This window comes from Euprymna scolopes, chromosome 20, assembly GCF_053919585.1.
Source record: "Euprymna scolopes isolate OS-2025 chromosome 20, ASM5391958v1, whole genome shotgun sequence".
Taxonomy (NCBI): domain Eukaryota; kingdom Metazoa; phylum Mollusca; class Cephalopoda; order Sepiida; family Sepiolidae; genus Euprymna; species Euprymna scolopes.
In genome coordinates, this window is record NC_136501.1 from 11,103,507 (window position 1) to 11,118,385 (window position 14,879).

The 14,879-nt window shown below is 32.7% G+C and overlaps 1 protein-coding gene across 1 annotated transcript in view; it reads right to left on the bottom strand.

Annotated features, from left to right (window-relative positions):
• Positions 1-2,231: 2,231 nt before the first annotated feature.
• LOC145241320 (m-AAA protease-interacting protein 1, mitochondrial-like) overlaps positions 2,232-14,879 on the bottom strand; it is a 73,947-nt gene continuing 61,299 nt past the window's right edge. The window contains exons 4-5 of the mRNA XM_080104137.1: positions 3,722-3,854; positions 2,232-2,600 (exon numbers count right to left, since the gene is read on the bottom strand). Of these exons, the coding sequence (XP_079960263.1) occupies positions 2,507-2,600; positions 3,722-3,854 (227 nt within the window). The 3' untranslated portion in view covers positions 2,232-2,506. The remainder of the gene's footprint in view (positions 2,601-3,721; positions 3,855-14,879) is intronic.

Below are 14,879 nucleotides of genomic sequence, written 5' to 3' on the forward strand. Positions count from 1 at the left end.
AAGAAGAACCTGAAGTCCTACCTAACTAATATTCCTGGTGAACCAAGTGCAAAAGAGATTCAGACAATTGCACTTAAGGGAACAGCGAGGATACTAAAAAGAGCTCTCGGTTGGTTTCAATAAAAAAGCAGGGCAATGTTGGCAGCTGGTTTGGCTGCCTCATACCCAGCATTACAATCTTCAAAGGAAGAAAAAAAAAATATATATATATATATATATATATATATATATATATATATATATATATTGATTGCAACGTCTTGTCAGACGAGTGCCACTCCCTCAGGCACTGAAAGTCCATGAGCTGAAAATGACTTTAGTCCTGCCGGCAAAATTCACACGTACAAGCAGACATGACACTGAAGACGGTCACTGGTATACATACATATATATACATGCACGCATACATACATATATACACATACACACATAAATATAATCCACATATATGCATACATACATACACATTACATAATACGCATACATACACATACTTATACATACATAAACATACACAAGACGGTCATTGACATACATACATATATATATAAACACAAATATACATATATACACATACACACATACATATCTGTAAACATACACACATATATACATACACAATAAATAATACACATACATACGTATAGAGACACACATGCATACATAGAGATATGCATACGTACATGTACATATACAAATACATACACACATATACATACATATGCACATATATATATATACATACACTTACCTACATATACATACACGTACATAAATATGCACTCATACACATATACATACACATATATATACATATATACACATGCATACATATGCATAAATACACATACACACGCATATATACACATACATACATACACAAACATATATACACATGCATATATACATACATACATATACACATAGATATACACACATATACATACACATGTACATAAACATACATACACCCAGTGGCGTATCTAGGGTATGGCAGGCATGGCCCGTGCCATGGCCGCCACTCTGACATGGGCGCTTAAAGCAAGAATAACCATATAATTACTTTATTAAAACATTCATTTCATGGTTTATCTTTCGTTAAAATTGTGCCTGTATTATAATATTATGTACGTTAGGTATATATAAGGTATAAATTATTAAGAAGGGGCGCACATTCAAACTTTGCCATGGGCGCCATTTTACATAGGTACGCCACTGCATACACCTATACATACATACATATAATATATATATATATATATATATATATATATATATATAATGCATACTTACAATGTAAAACTATATTGTAGGAAATAAATAATTAAAACAAGCTAATTACAGATCATATAATTCACCATTTTTTTTTATTAAAGCTGTTCAGAAATTTGGGACATTTTTAGTTAGAAGTAGGATTAATTTATAGTTAAATATATATATATTTATATAATTTATAGTTAAATATATATATATATATATATATATATATATATATATATATATATATATATATATATATATATATATTATATTTTATTTGTTTTATATAATAGACTTGTTGGGTCTTTTTAATGCTATGCTCAAAAACAACATAACATAAATAAGTTCTTGAACCAGAAAACTAATGTACACAAATCAAAAACATAAAAAATGTACACAATTAAAAAAATAAAAATTTACAAGTGAAATCAATAATTTAAATTAACATTTGCATCCAATAAAAATAAGTATTTACATGTCACGATACATTCATGAACATGATTCGATCAGCCAGTAGTCACAAGTAACTAGAGACCGCTTCAGACAATGCTGGTTATATAAAAGTAGAGTCCTTAACCATAGATTACTACTGGTTGACCGAAACATGCTCATGAATGTGTAGCGATATATAAATATTATGTAAAATATATCTTGCCCTACTTTGGTATTGAGCACTCTTGTATCAACCTCATTAAATCTAATTAATATTAACCTGATATATATATATATATATATATATATATATATATATATATATATATATATATATATATATAGAGAGAGAGAGAGAGAGAGAGAGAGAGAGAGAGATGTGTGTGTACACACATATATACATATTTCAATTTTTATAAAAATAGTAAAATACACAAACTGTTAAAATAATTAAATAAAACAAATTCAATGATTTTAATAACAGATTTTTTTGCCTTTTTTTCTGTTAAAAAAATTAATAAAATTAATAAAAGCCAAAAAATATTGAGAAAAGTTTATTCTTTTGTTTCCCCTAAAAAAAAAGGTGTATTAAATTTATTAATTTGATTTCTATTTAATGAATTGAGAAAAATTATGGAGGAGGTAAAGCAAAAAGAAACGGAGGAGGAGAATGCCGCATGAATGGTCATTTCGAAATCCATTCCAACTGTTGAAAGGAGGTGTTGTATGCAGAAGCGGCAAGTCAGCAACAACAGCAGTGGGAGATGTGTGGGGGAAGGAAGCACAAGAGAAAACAAAAGTGGGTGAATTCCCTTCACGTGAGGGTGAGTTCATTTGGTACAAAATGGTTTAATTTGTTAATAATCCAATCATCACTTGTTGCACCTTTTGTAAATTCTCGAATGAACCTGAAAGAATAAATAAATATAAATAATTAAAAAATAAACATGATTTTTTTTTGGGGGGGGGGGGGCGTATGAAATCAAAAGAAAAAACAAATAAAGCATGTCTAGTCCCATTACTTCAATTACAAATTGAATAATACAAACAAATGTAATCTATTCATGCTGTGAAGAATCACAGAATTTGCTGTCAATCCTGGTGTAATACTCTCAAAGTTCCCTCTTCCTTCAAATGTTAGAAATCTATATATATATAAAGGCAAAATGTGTGTTAGTGTGCATTTTTTGTGTATGTCCGACAAAGGCTTGGGGAAGGGGGGGGGCGTTCAGTGGGATCACTCATTCTTAAAACTTTTTATATGCTCCCTAGATTATAATATTTACGATTTACGACGGGAGGTTGCGTCTATCTTTTATTTGAACAACTTTTACATGCTATTTTCGCCGTATTTCTCATTCTCCGCGTGTTTGTTTAGCTTTTCTGTAAAGTAAAATTAAAAACTTTTCATTTTCGACTACAGTTTATTTTTAATTCCATTTTTAACTATTTCATATTTTGTTTAAAAATATCTATTTGTTTTTCTGACTTAAATTTGTTTATTTCTCAGCCTAACAAAATATAAGCTCATAACGCGTTACAAAAAAAAATAAAATAAAATAAAAATCACTATATCGATGTCAAAATTCTTTTAAACAGAAAGTGGGCATAAAACAAGTTGCAATGCATATGTCATCTTTTGTGGCATCAGACTATATTTAGTGCAGAGTCAGCTTGAATACAAAAATGAGTGGCTTTCACAACTCACTTGCAACATGTTTGGTGCCATATACGTCCAGATTTGATGCCATGATAGAGCCACAAGGTTAATAGAAAATAGAGGAAGATAGATAGTAAGAGAGGAGGAAGAGAGCTGGTAAGAGAGAATAAAGAAAGAAATAAGAGAGGGATGGAAAAGAAAGGGAGAGACGGGGGGGCGTAAGAGAATAGAGAGAGGAGTAGTAGAAGGGAAATATAGAAGTGTGATAAAGAATGGGGTATAGAAAAAGAGGCCTGATGAAAAAAAAAAAAAAAAAAGGAGTGGTAAGGATAGGTATAGAGAGATGAATAAGGATCAGTTTTTTCTTACCTATAATTGCATACATAAAGAAGTTTTGTGTTTTCTCGGACATAATTATAATATTCTCTTGGGTCTTTTTTCTTGGCATCATGAAAACCATGGAAACCGTGAGAGACGACGGTAATTTCTACAAAACGCTGATCTGAAAAAAAGAAGAAAAAAATTATGAAATATAAAAAAAAATAAACTTTAGTTTATTTATATAAATAAGACAGTGTATGTATGTATGTATGTATGTATGTGTATATATGAAAATATTTAACCGATAAACTCTTAAACTACTTGTCACATAACACTGAAATTAACAGGAAATAGTATTCATACACCAAGGATAGTGTATAACGAGTAAAATCTTTGTTTGGATGAATAACGTGTACAGAAATATGTCAGCAAGTTGAAATTCAAAATATTCATTTCAACTTGCTGACATATTTCTATTAGTTTTGCACATGTGCAAATTCATTCATAGCTTGAAGTGGTTTAATTTTAAATATTTTTTATCTTTTTGTCAATAGCTCAAACGGTAGGGAACACAGCTAAAGTGTTAAATGTTTTGGTTTGGATTCTATCTGAAGGCATCCAAGTCATTTTTTTTTTTTTACTTTTGAAATCAGTACTATATATATTAGGTACAATATAATATTCAATAGACAATTGGCTCTGTAATAATGAATATGAAATCTACATGAATTAAAACATGTTTAAGCGTATTTCACAATCAGGTAAGGCTAATAAATAATCATCTTGTGATTTTGTACAACCACGCCCATGGAAAAAAGCATTAATTTTTTTAATTAGTTCAATTTTTTGATTAAATATTCAAAATAGATTTAAATACTTATGCTGCATATCACAGTCATTGTGATTATCTATTCATTGTATGGTTGAATAACGCTTAAAGTTGGACTGAAAAAAGATTATGGCTATATGGAGGTGTGCCGCAACACAATAAAAGAGTTATGTTATAATCAGTTCTAAGTGATGATTTCTGGAGATTTAAGGTTTAATCCTCAGTGTGGGCAATACTAAGAATACAATTATGAATTACTTAAGACTTCTCCCTAGTCATGGCTGACGGAATGAGAGTATTCTACTCATGTGGATTAAATAAAAAGTTCAATTTGAAATTCCATACAGATTTTTTGATAAGAAAAACTTAAAGTTGGAGATTACATCGGCTAAAACGTTGTGAGAATAACATTCAAGATGAGAATAGTAGTCCAAATAATACAAATTATCCTCATCTCAAAAATTAGAAAAAAAAAAAGATTTCTTATTTATCATTTTTTTTTTGGGGGGGGGGGAGAATACTTTGAGATTAGTAATTTGTATATTTATTTATTTATTTATTTGCAAACTGTTATCCTCATCTTTATAGTTGTTGTTTCACTATTTTATGGCCAAATCACCATCTGTCTTTCTTCAGGTGATTAACCATGACGGGATAGGAATGTTGAATCTCTTAACTGTATCCTCAGTAATTACTGCCTTCCATAGTTGTTGTTGTCTCACCATGTTTTTAGCCAAATACTCCTCTGACCTGCTTTAAGTAGGATTAAAACCACTATCTTCAGACAATGCTCACCTGGAACTGCAGAGATTCAACGCCTCTATACACTGCACCATGGGGCCCCAAAACACAAAAAACGCCTCTATCCACTGTGCCGTGGGCCCCGAAGAATGATCAAGGTTTGATTTTTTCGCCTTATAAATCCAAGTTTTCATTCTTATCTAGTCTTCCATTGTCAGGTCCGTACGGAATGATTTTTTTTTTTAATTGGAATCGTTTGAGATGAGTAATTTATATATTTATTTGTGGACTGTTGTTATAACTATGGAAGGCAATAATTACTGAGGATACAATTAAGAAACTCAGCATTCCTATCCTGTTGCGGTTAACCACCTGAAGAAGGCCAGAGGAATAGTTGGCCGAAGCGTGGTGAAACAACAACAATTATGAAGATGAGGATAACAGTTTGCAAATTTTAAAAAAAAAAATATTGAGCATGAAATATCAAAGAACTGTTTTTTTACATTATTATTTATAAAGGCTAACAACCACTTGAGGATAAGAGTTAATGAGATGGATAAATTGTCGATTGAACAATGAAGAATATAATGAAAGGATTGAAAATGATGAATGGTATGAGTAAAATGGCATTACTTATGAAGACATTTTATGTATTTGCTGGCATTGAATTTGAAGATGACCATGTTATAGTCCATAAGGAAGCAATCCCACAGTAACATTTTCTATACATGGGAAGTTTTGAGAAAGAAATGCTGTTTATAGAAATACCACTTTAGGCCCACAGAGAAAGGAAAGTTATTTGTAGTGGTGATAGTAAGACAAGTTATCGTTGTAAATGTTTTATGGCGAGAAACAAAACGTGTATTGTATACGATTCATTGAACACAAGTGCAAGTTTTATTCATAACTGTATGGGAAGAATTGTGGGTGCATATTTCTGCAATAATATCCACTTAGCATTCTCAAAAATATCAAATGGCAAACAATTTTCGTCATTGCTAAATTTGAATGCTTTAGATGCCGCGTCATGGCATAGCAGTAAGCCGTCAGGTTTTCTTTCACTTTCTTTTCCACCTTTGCGTCACAGGTTCGAGCCTGCCTGCCTACTACCACTTTTTTTTTTTTTTTTTTGCTCAACACACACCTACAAACACCCGGGAAATGCCGGGCACCCAGGCTAGCAATTTTGATAAAGAGAAAAAAAAGAAAATTCTTTTGGAAATTTGAATACAATAATGAGAGGAAACAGCAAAACAACAGTGAAAGAAAAAGAAAGAGCAAAACAGAGAGAGAAAGAAACTGAGAGAAAGAAAGAGTCAAACACAGAGAAAGAGAGAAAGAAAGAGAGCGAGAAAGAAAGAGTTTGATTGTTTGGTTTTCTGATATATCAACCGTTTTGGGTTATTTAATGTAAAATCCATTAATTTGGTAAAAGTTACACTTCAAGTTCTTTATATTTGCACATTTTTATTCATGTAGTTTCGTTTGTTGTTGTGTAGAGAGAAATTGTTTTTGCTTTTGACTTTGCCGAACATGATTGAGTTTTGCAAAGGGAAAAAGAAACAATAGCATCAATGTTTGGTGCATTTTAGGTCAGGAAGCAAGTATCTTCAGATTCTCTGATCTGGTAGCACCAGTAACAAGGGGAAAAGAGAGAGAGAAAGGAGAAAGACAAAAAAGATGAGAGAGAAAGGGAAAATGAGAAAGAGAAAAGGGGAAACGAGAGAGAGAAAGAGAAAGGGGAAATGAGAGAGAGACAAAATGAGAAAATCAGAGAGAGAGAGAAAGAGGAAACGAGAGAGAGAGAAAAAGAGAAAACGAGAGAGAGAGAAAAAGAGGAAACGAGAGAGAGAGAAAAAGAGGAAACGAGAGAGAGAGAGAAAAGAGGAAACGAGAGAGAGAGAAAAAAAGAGGAAACGAGAGAGAGAAAAAAAGAGGAAACGAGAGAGAGAAAAAAAGAGGAATCGAGAGAAAGAGAAAGAGGAAACGAGAGAGAGAAAAGGGGAAAGAGAGAGAGAAAAGGGGAAAGAGAGAGAGAGAGAAAAAAGGGGAAAGAGAGAGAGAGAAAAGGAGAAACGAGAGAGAGAGAGAAAAAGGGAAACAAGAGAGAGAGAGAAAAAGGGAAACAAGAGAGAGAGGGGAAACGAGAGAGAGAAAGGGGAAACGAAAAAAAGATGTAACATTTGTTATACTGTCTTGACACAAATGTTCTCAAAAAGACAAAAGAAGGAGATAATCTTTGCCAAATTGGTCAATCTGATGAGAAAGTGATATTAAGTGAAAGAGAAATGCAGGTGTTTAAAGAGAGAGAAAGAGAGATTTGTTGGTATTAAATAAGAGAGTCAATAAAAGAAGCAAACATCCAGATACTCTCCTCCCATTTTGTTTTCAAACGATCTTCTCTTTTTATGCAAGACAAATTGTAGATCTGTAAAGTAAAAGCAATCATTAAAATCAGATTCCCATGACAACGTGATCATGCACAACTTCAACCAATCAACGTCTTTTCTCATTGAAGTAGATCTGCCTCACTGCCGCTATAAAACATGACTAGTAACACAAAATAAATGATAGATTTATTACAAACTTCCAAAAGGATCCACCGTCCACATAAGACAACTATTAATGGATACAAAACGCCATGTTCATTTGAAAACGTTGTCAAAAGCAGAAAACTATTTTGTTTTCAAAATGACCAAATATTGTTTTTGTTAGATTTTTCACTAAAAACCAATCAACTGGTTATTTATTTATTTTTTTTTTTTTTTTAAGTAAAAAGTAAAAAAAAAAATGCAACAAATAATTTTTTTTTAATCTTTGTTTGCATTTTCACTGCACTGGCCAGGATTGTCCAGTCACAGCTCTTGTCCAAATCTGGTGTTGAATTGTTTTTTATACTGGCTGTAGTGTCAATTATATGGTTTATACACAGCACTATAACAAAGGGATTTTTCTTTCAAATAGAACCACCACAACAATTGAAGTTTGCAACAAGTAACAATGTTTGGAGGATTCGAGAAGTCAAGACATTACTTGGTTTATTGACCAATGACAGATTGGTAATGAGACCAAGTAAGATTTTGACGGCAAATTCTCCCATTGTTTTTGATTCTACTAAGAGTGATATTTTGTTGGTTTCATTACCAATCTGTCGTTGGTCAATAAATCTCATATCACTCTTCAGCACAACCAAAAACAAATCACCAACTCATCAGTCACATGGAACATATTCACATTTTGCTATCTCCAGTTAGATCAAAATGCATATCGACATGAGCATTCTCTCAATAGTTTTTTTAAATCTTCTTTACTGGCTCATGACAAATTGAAAGTGAATGTTCTAGGACACCATCAAAATTGCCTTACTGAGCTAATACACTCTTTCTATCCGGTTTGCATTTTCAGAGTTTCTTTCTCTTAGATACATACATATCAGCTATCAGTGGATCAAACAGAAACGTAATTTTGTTCATATAAAGTTCATTTCAACAGCTAACACATTGAAGCTTCTTAATATGATTCATCACACAATAGATCAAGCTAAATTTTTCTTTCTAGTAAATCAATTTAAAAAAAAAAAAATTTAAACCAAACGGAAACAATTTGATAATAAAGCAAAAGTTTCATTCACTAAAACTTTCTGCTTACATGTTTTTGAAAGACAACTTTAAAAGCCCACTATACACATGGACGTTCGTCTTTAAGATGAGGCTTTTTTTTTTTTATAAGCATAGGCACATCGGTATACTCCTGCATAAAATTCGCTCACTCGGAATTAGTGGAAAACTCGGGACATGGATACACAGCTCCCCTCAGACAGGACACAACAAATAAACATTCAAGGGAGCTTATTAGAGGCATGTAGGGTCATCAGGGGTGTACCACAAGGTTCAGTATTAGGTCCTCTATTATTTCTTAAAAAGGTTACTGAGATAGACCTGGAACACACCATAGCAACATCTTTCACTGACGACACACGAATCATGAAAAAGATCTCCACAGCACATGACTCAAGGAAATCACACCAAAGGAAGTAGTGAAGGATTTAGGGGTTTATATGAGTAAAGATGCCACCTTCACACAACATATTGATGACACCACAGCAGTCGTTAGACAACTAACAAGATGGATACTGAGAAACTTCAGGAGTAGTAACAGTGAGTGCACGCTCATACTATGGAAATCCTTTGTCTTCCCAAAGCTGGAATACTGCTGTCGGCTGTGGTCTCCACAAAAAGTAACAAATCTGCAAAATAGAAGCACCCCAGAGAAGATTCACCAACAAAATATGTGGAGTAGACCAAATGAATTACTGGGACAGACTGAAGGAGCTGCAACTGTATTAATGCCAAAGAGAATGATATATTATCATCTATATATGGAAAATCTTGGAAGAAAGGGTCCCAAACAAAACGATAGTAGAAATAATCCAACAACAGCAAAGAAGGTTGTGCTATATAAAACTGGGACTACACGGTGGATCGTCCCTCATCCAGCACAGCTTCCCCTACAGTGGTACAAGAACATTCAACTGTATTCCAGCCGCAATAAGAAATATAAGGAGAGTGTCCTCTGGCACTTTCAAGAAACAACTGGACATCTGGCTGGAAAAGATACCTGACCAGTCACCAACACCAGGCTACCCTAATCCCAACCTCAATCGTTTAGTGGGCTGGATCTGTAGGAAGTGGGCAGCCTGGGTGCAGTAGAGCTCCAGCTCTGCTGTGCCAATAACCAATGGAATAACACAAACAAATGAGCACATCCTATGCATTCAGTTGAAAAACATTAACATCAAAAAATAAATCGTCTGGAACTGAAAATAGTTACCTAACTTGAAGTAACTTGAACAAAAAATAAATAATACAAAAGAATCATATTTTCATGAAGAGAAAATATAAAATTTTGTTTGCATCCAAATTTTATTAAAATGTACCACAAAAAAAATTAATGAGTTATCATAAGTTTAAGTTAAAGTAAATTTTATTATATTCAACCATTTTTGAATGCTAAACTGACAGATTTGTACTGTTTGCTTTAATTGTCATGTTTGAAAGGTATTTTAAAACTAAATTTAACCAAAATTTATCATCTGATGTTTTATAGTGTGGGAACACGGACACCACTTCTGAAATGTTAAGAGTTAATTGACCATGGAATTTCCATGGGTCCAGCTCGGAAAGTTTTGTTTGCTTTCAATTTTCTAATGCAAGTGAAAATAAAGTTACTATTTCGTCTTTCCATTCTTTGTTCTTCTCAGATGTTGTTCAAATGCAATAAGAAAAACGAAATACGAATGCTTTTTTTTTTTTTTTAAGTATCTCACAATTCTTACTGTGAATATTAATCACTATTTTGAATTCCATCACTCAACTGAGATTGATCTTGTGCCAGTTTTGCTCATGTAGGAAAACAATAATAATGCACTATAGAGATTGGGTCAGTTATCAACATTTGATTAACATTATTCAAGTTTGAGACAACATTTCTAGAGCATTATACACATTGTGTTTCTACTCTGCCCCCACACCCACCCATCACAACTACACCCACCTCAATAAATCGGTCGACATCCTTATTCCTAAATGCCTGAAAATGGTGAGAATTCTAAGAAGTTCTCAGTGAAAAGAAAATCTTTTCCATAGATATATTTTGGCTTTTCTCTTTTATTAATGCCTCTGCACGTTTCTGGACCATAATAACATTAGGCCCCAATGGACAGGGGCCAACTATTGATCTTACTTGACTCTCCTGCTCCTGCCCAAAAACTACCTCCCACCACTATTAGTCTGGCTAACAATTCCATACAACTCTTGGAACATTTTGAATTATTCCAGTCAGGTTATCCGGCCATCTGTGGCCATTAATAGCCGCTTCTATACTTTGGTGCTGACCAATTTGTATTCATTAGTGTAACGTCACCATAAGGACGATCACTCTTTACTGAAGACTAAGAAATAATTTTTCTGAATTCTTTGAGATGAGGATTGATTATTCGTATTATTTGGATTCTTTGGACTATCTCATCTTGAGTGCTATTTTTGAAAAGTTTCGGTTGATGTAAATTCTGACATTCTTCAGGTTTATTTTGTTAAACTCTAGAATCTTTCTGTCTAACTGGAGAATCTGCAGGGAATTTTGAATGGAACCCCTTTAGTTAATCGACAGGGGTGGCATGCTTTCATTTTGTCAGACATGACTGGGTAGAAGTCCTAAGTAATTCACAATTGTATTTTGAACGCAAGGACTCATGGCATAGTGGATAAGGTACTTGGTAAAATTCAGTTGTAAGTTACACTCTCCTGGAGGTTGAAAGTTCGATCTTCAGAGCAGGCGACATTCAAAATACAAATGTGAATTGCTTAGGATTTCTGCCCAGTCATGGCTGATGGAATGAAAGCATGCTACCCCCATGGATTAAATAAAGGGTTCTGTTCAAAATTCTGTACAGATTTCAGAGTTTGACAAGATACACCTGAAGAAGGCCGGAGGTTATATCAACCGAAACATTGTGAAAATCCAGATAAAAACAATAGTCTAAAGAAGTCAAATAAGAAATTATTGCTTTACTAAATGTTTTTTATCAAAAGAATTTTGTTCAATCCATAGATGATAAAAGTACTTATATTTTCCAAACTTTTTTTTCTGCAATATATTTCTTATCCTTAAGTGAGAAACTCAGAATCTTTCACATGATGAGGTTCATGACTAACCACAAACATCTTAACCACGCTAAAATATTTTTAAAAAACTTATTTGACATTATGAAATTGATCAAAAGCATTAGGTATCTAAAAATCAAAATTTTATGTTCATTATATCTAAAAACTTTTACTGTGGCCCACATATTTATAAAACATTACACATATTTATAAAACATTACACATATTTATAAAACATTACACATACTTATAAAACATTACACATATTTATAAAACATTACACATATTCATAAAACATTACACTAAAAGTTCAAAATTAGAAAATTTTCTATCGAGTGTTTATTGGAATGGAAGTCAGTGTATAACTAAAAATAAGTGAAAAATCTTTAAAAAATATATCATGTAAGAAAATAAACCGAGCATGCGCAGTTCCCTTCCACAAGTGAAAAATGTACTTTTACCATGACTAATGTTTGTGCAAAATTTCCAAAAAATTCAAGGTATAGTTATTGAGAAAAAAGTGAGCAAACAAACAGACGAACGATTTTGGGGCAATTTTACTCCTATAATGCCCCCAAGGCAGAGCAACCAGAGTTATCCCAGAAAATCCGTTCTGGCAAAAATTTACTTTCACCATTTGTGCAAAATTTTTTAAAACCTAAGGCATGGTTATTGAGAAAAGTATGCCAAACTAACCGACGAATGAGAGTGAACTATCAGGTCCAATCCCCCCTTTGTCGGGGGGACCAAAATTTAAAAAAAAAAAAACAACCATGATAAAAGCAATAATTATTGGATCAAACCAATCCAAACATTGGGCAAAATCTCATTACTTCTTCCAAAAAATTTGCAAATATATAAACAAAGTTGCACTCTCATGTCATAAGATTAATTTCAACAGCTAACATACTGAATTGTCTTAACATGGTTCATAGTACATAAGAGATTAAGCTACATTTTTTAATTATAAAAAAAAAAAATGATCATGTAAAAACAGAAACACAGTTTGATAATAGAACCAAAATTTTGTGAACATTTCATTCACTAAAATTTTTTAAATTTTTTTGTGAAAACTTAAAACCCTCTATTAAGTCCACCATCTTGACGAGTGGACTTTCTCTTTATATGCCATCATGCATACTAAATTTTCAAAACACAAACATTAAAAAAATAAATCACAACTAAAAATAGTAATTTAAATTGTAATAGCCTGAGAAAAAAAATTCTACATTTATAAAAGAAAATAAGTTAAATTCTTTTTACATTCAAATTTTATCATTTATTTTATTATTTATTGCAAGTATTGAAAGGAATTTCACTATAACTACCAGTTTTTCAGTCTAAACTAGGCTGACTGGTGATATTTACTATAACGTGCAGAAGAAAAAAATGATGACAACAATTCTGTCAAATTGTGGGATGGAACCAATTTTGTTCAAAATGGTCATAGATCATTGATGAGAACCAAGTTTTAGCAAAATACTCTCAAGATGTCCTCCATAGAATAGCCACTTGAGGCAGAAGAAAAGCTGACATGCGGTGGCAGTACCGATTACTGAAGCATGGGGCTACTCTGATAGGGGCCAGATTTATAGAAGGACAATTTGGATGGGGAATTATAAGATTTAAATGTCTGCATGTTGGTACAGTCAAGGAAACAGGGACAGAATTCTATATGCGAGACAGTAGAAAAGAGATATGATTTTGCTACTAGTTGAGTGGTCGCGGGTATTTATGCTGAAGGGATACAAATGTAATAAGTTCATCTGAGTGCTCCCATGGAAGTATTTAAAAAAACAAAAAAGTTCACTTACTGAGTCTCTCTCTGTGGCTGACTGACTGACTGAATTCCGAACCCATAGAATCCTATATTGAGAAATGTCCTTTGTCTATGACGTCAGAATTGTGTTTTCAAACATGACTAATTTTCACGTGGCTTTTCGTATATTTGTCCAAACACACTTCTGGCAAACAAAAGAATCCTATTTTTTAACCCAACCTACTTTTTAAACAATATATTTTTAATTTGCATTGTCCATTCTTTTAACTGACATTTTAATATTCGGATTTTTAAACGAATCGGACAATCGACTTAATTTATAATATTCCATTTCTTAACCATCCCTACAGGGTTCGATTCTAGGCTTATCCTAATCTCATTTTCACTTATCTAATATTCTTCTTATTTACATGGAAAGGGGACAATAAAATGTATACACTCTTTAAATTATCTCAACTTGCTACATGAATACGCTATGCCACGTTCCCAAGAGATGTTTAGGAATAAAGAATGGAACTTCCAGCAGGATAGAGCACTTCTCCACCATCATCATGACGTAAGAGCATATCTTGATAGTCACCTGCGAAAAAGATAGTTAGGCTGAAGAGGAAGTATCGAGTACTGTCCACGCTCACCAGATTCGACTTCGTCATGGATTTTTCTCTTTTTTGGGTGGGGCAGAGATAGATGGGGGCATGTTAAACACAAGGTTCACACCACAAAATGAGCTACAATGAATGAGTTGAAAGCAACCATTGAAAGAAAATGTGTCAACATACCAATTGAACTGATTAGGAACGTTTTCGATTCAATCAGTGAATGTTGTCAGCTGTTCATGAACCACAATGGCCAATAATTTGAACACTTTCGATAATTAGCTGGTTTCTATATTTGTTCACAGTATTTTGATGCATGAAAGTTTTCTTTCTTATGATAAATGTTTGTTCTATGGTTATTTAAAGAGTGTATACATTTTATTGGGACACCCTGTATGTTCCCACGACTTGCTGCTACATTGGATATTAAACTTTTTACAGATAATCCAATGGCGATATTTATACATTCCATCGTGTTGCATGTATAGTAGCTGACACAAATAAAACTGTTCTATCAATATAATTCAGGAGAACTATACAAAAAAAAAAAAACAGAAAAAAAAAAAAATTGTCTGGATTTCCATACCAATTTATTGAG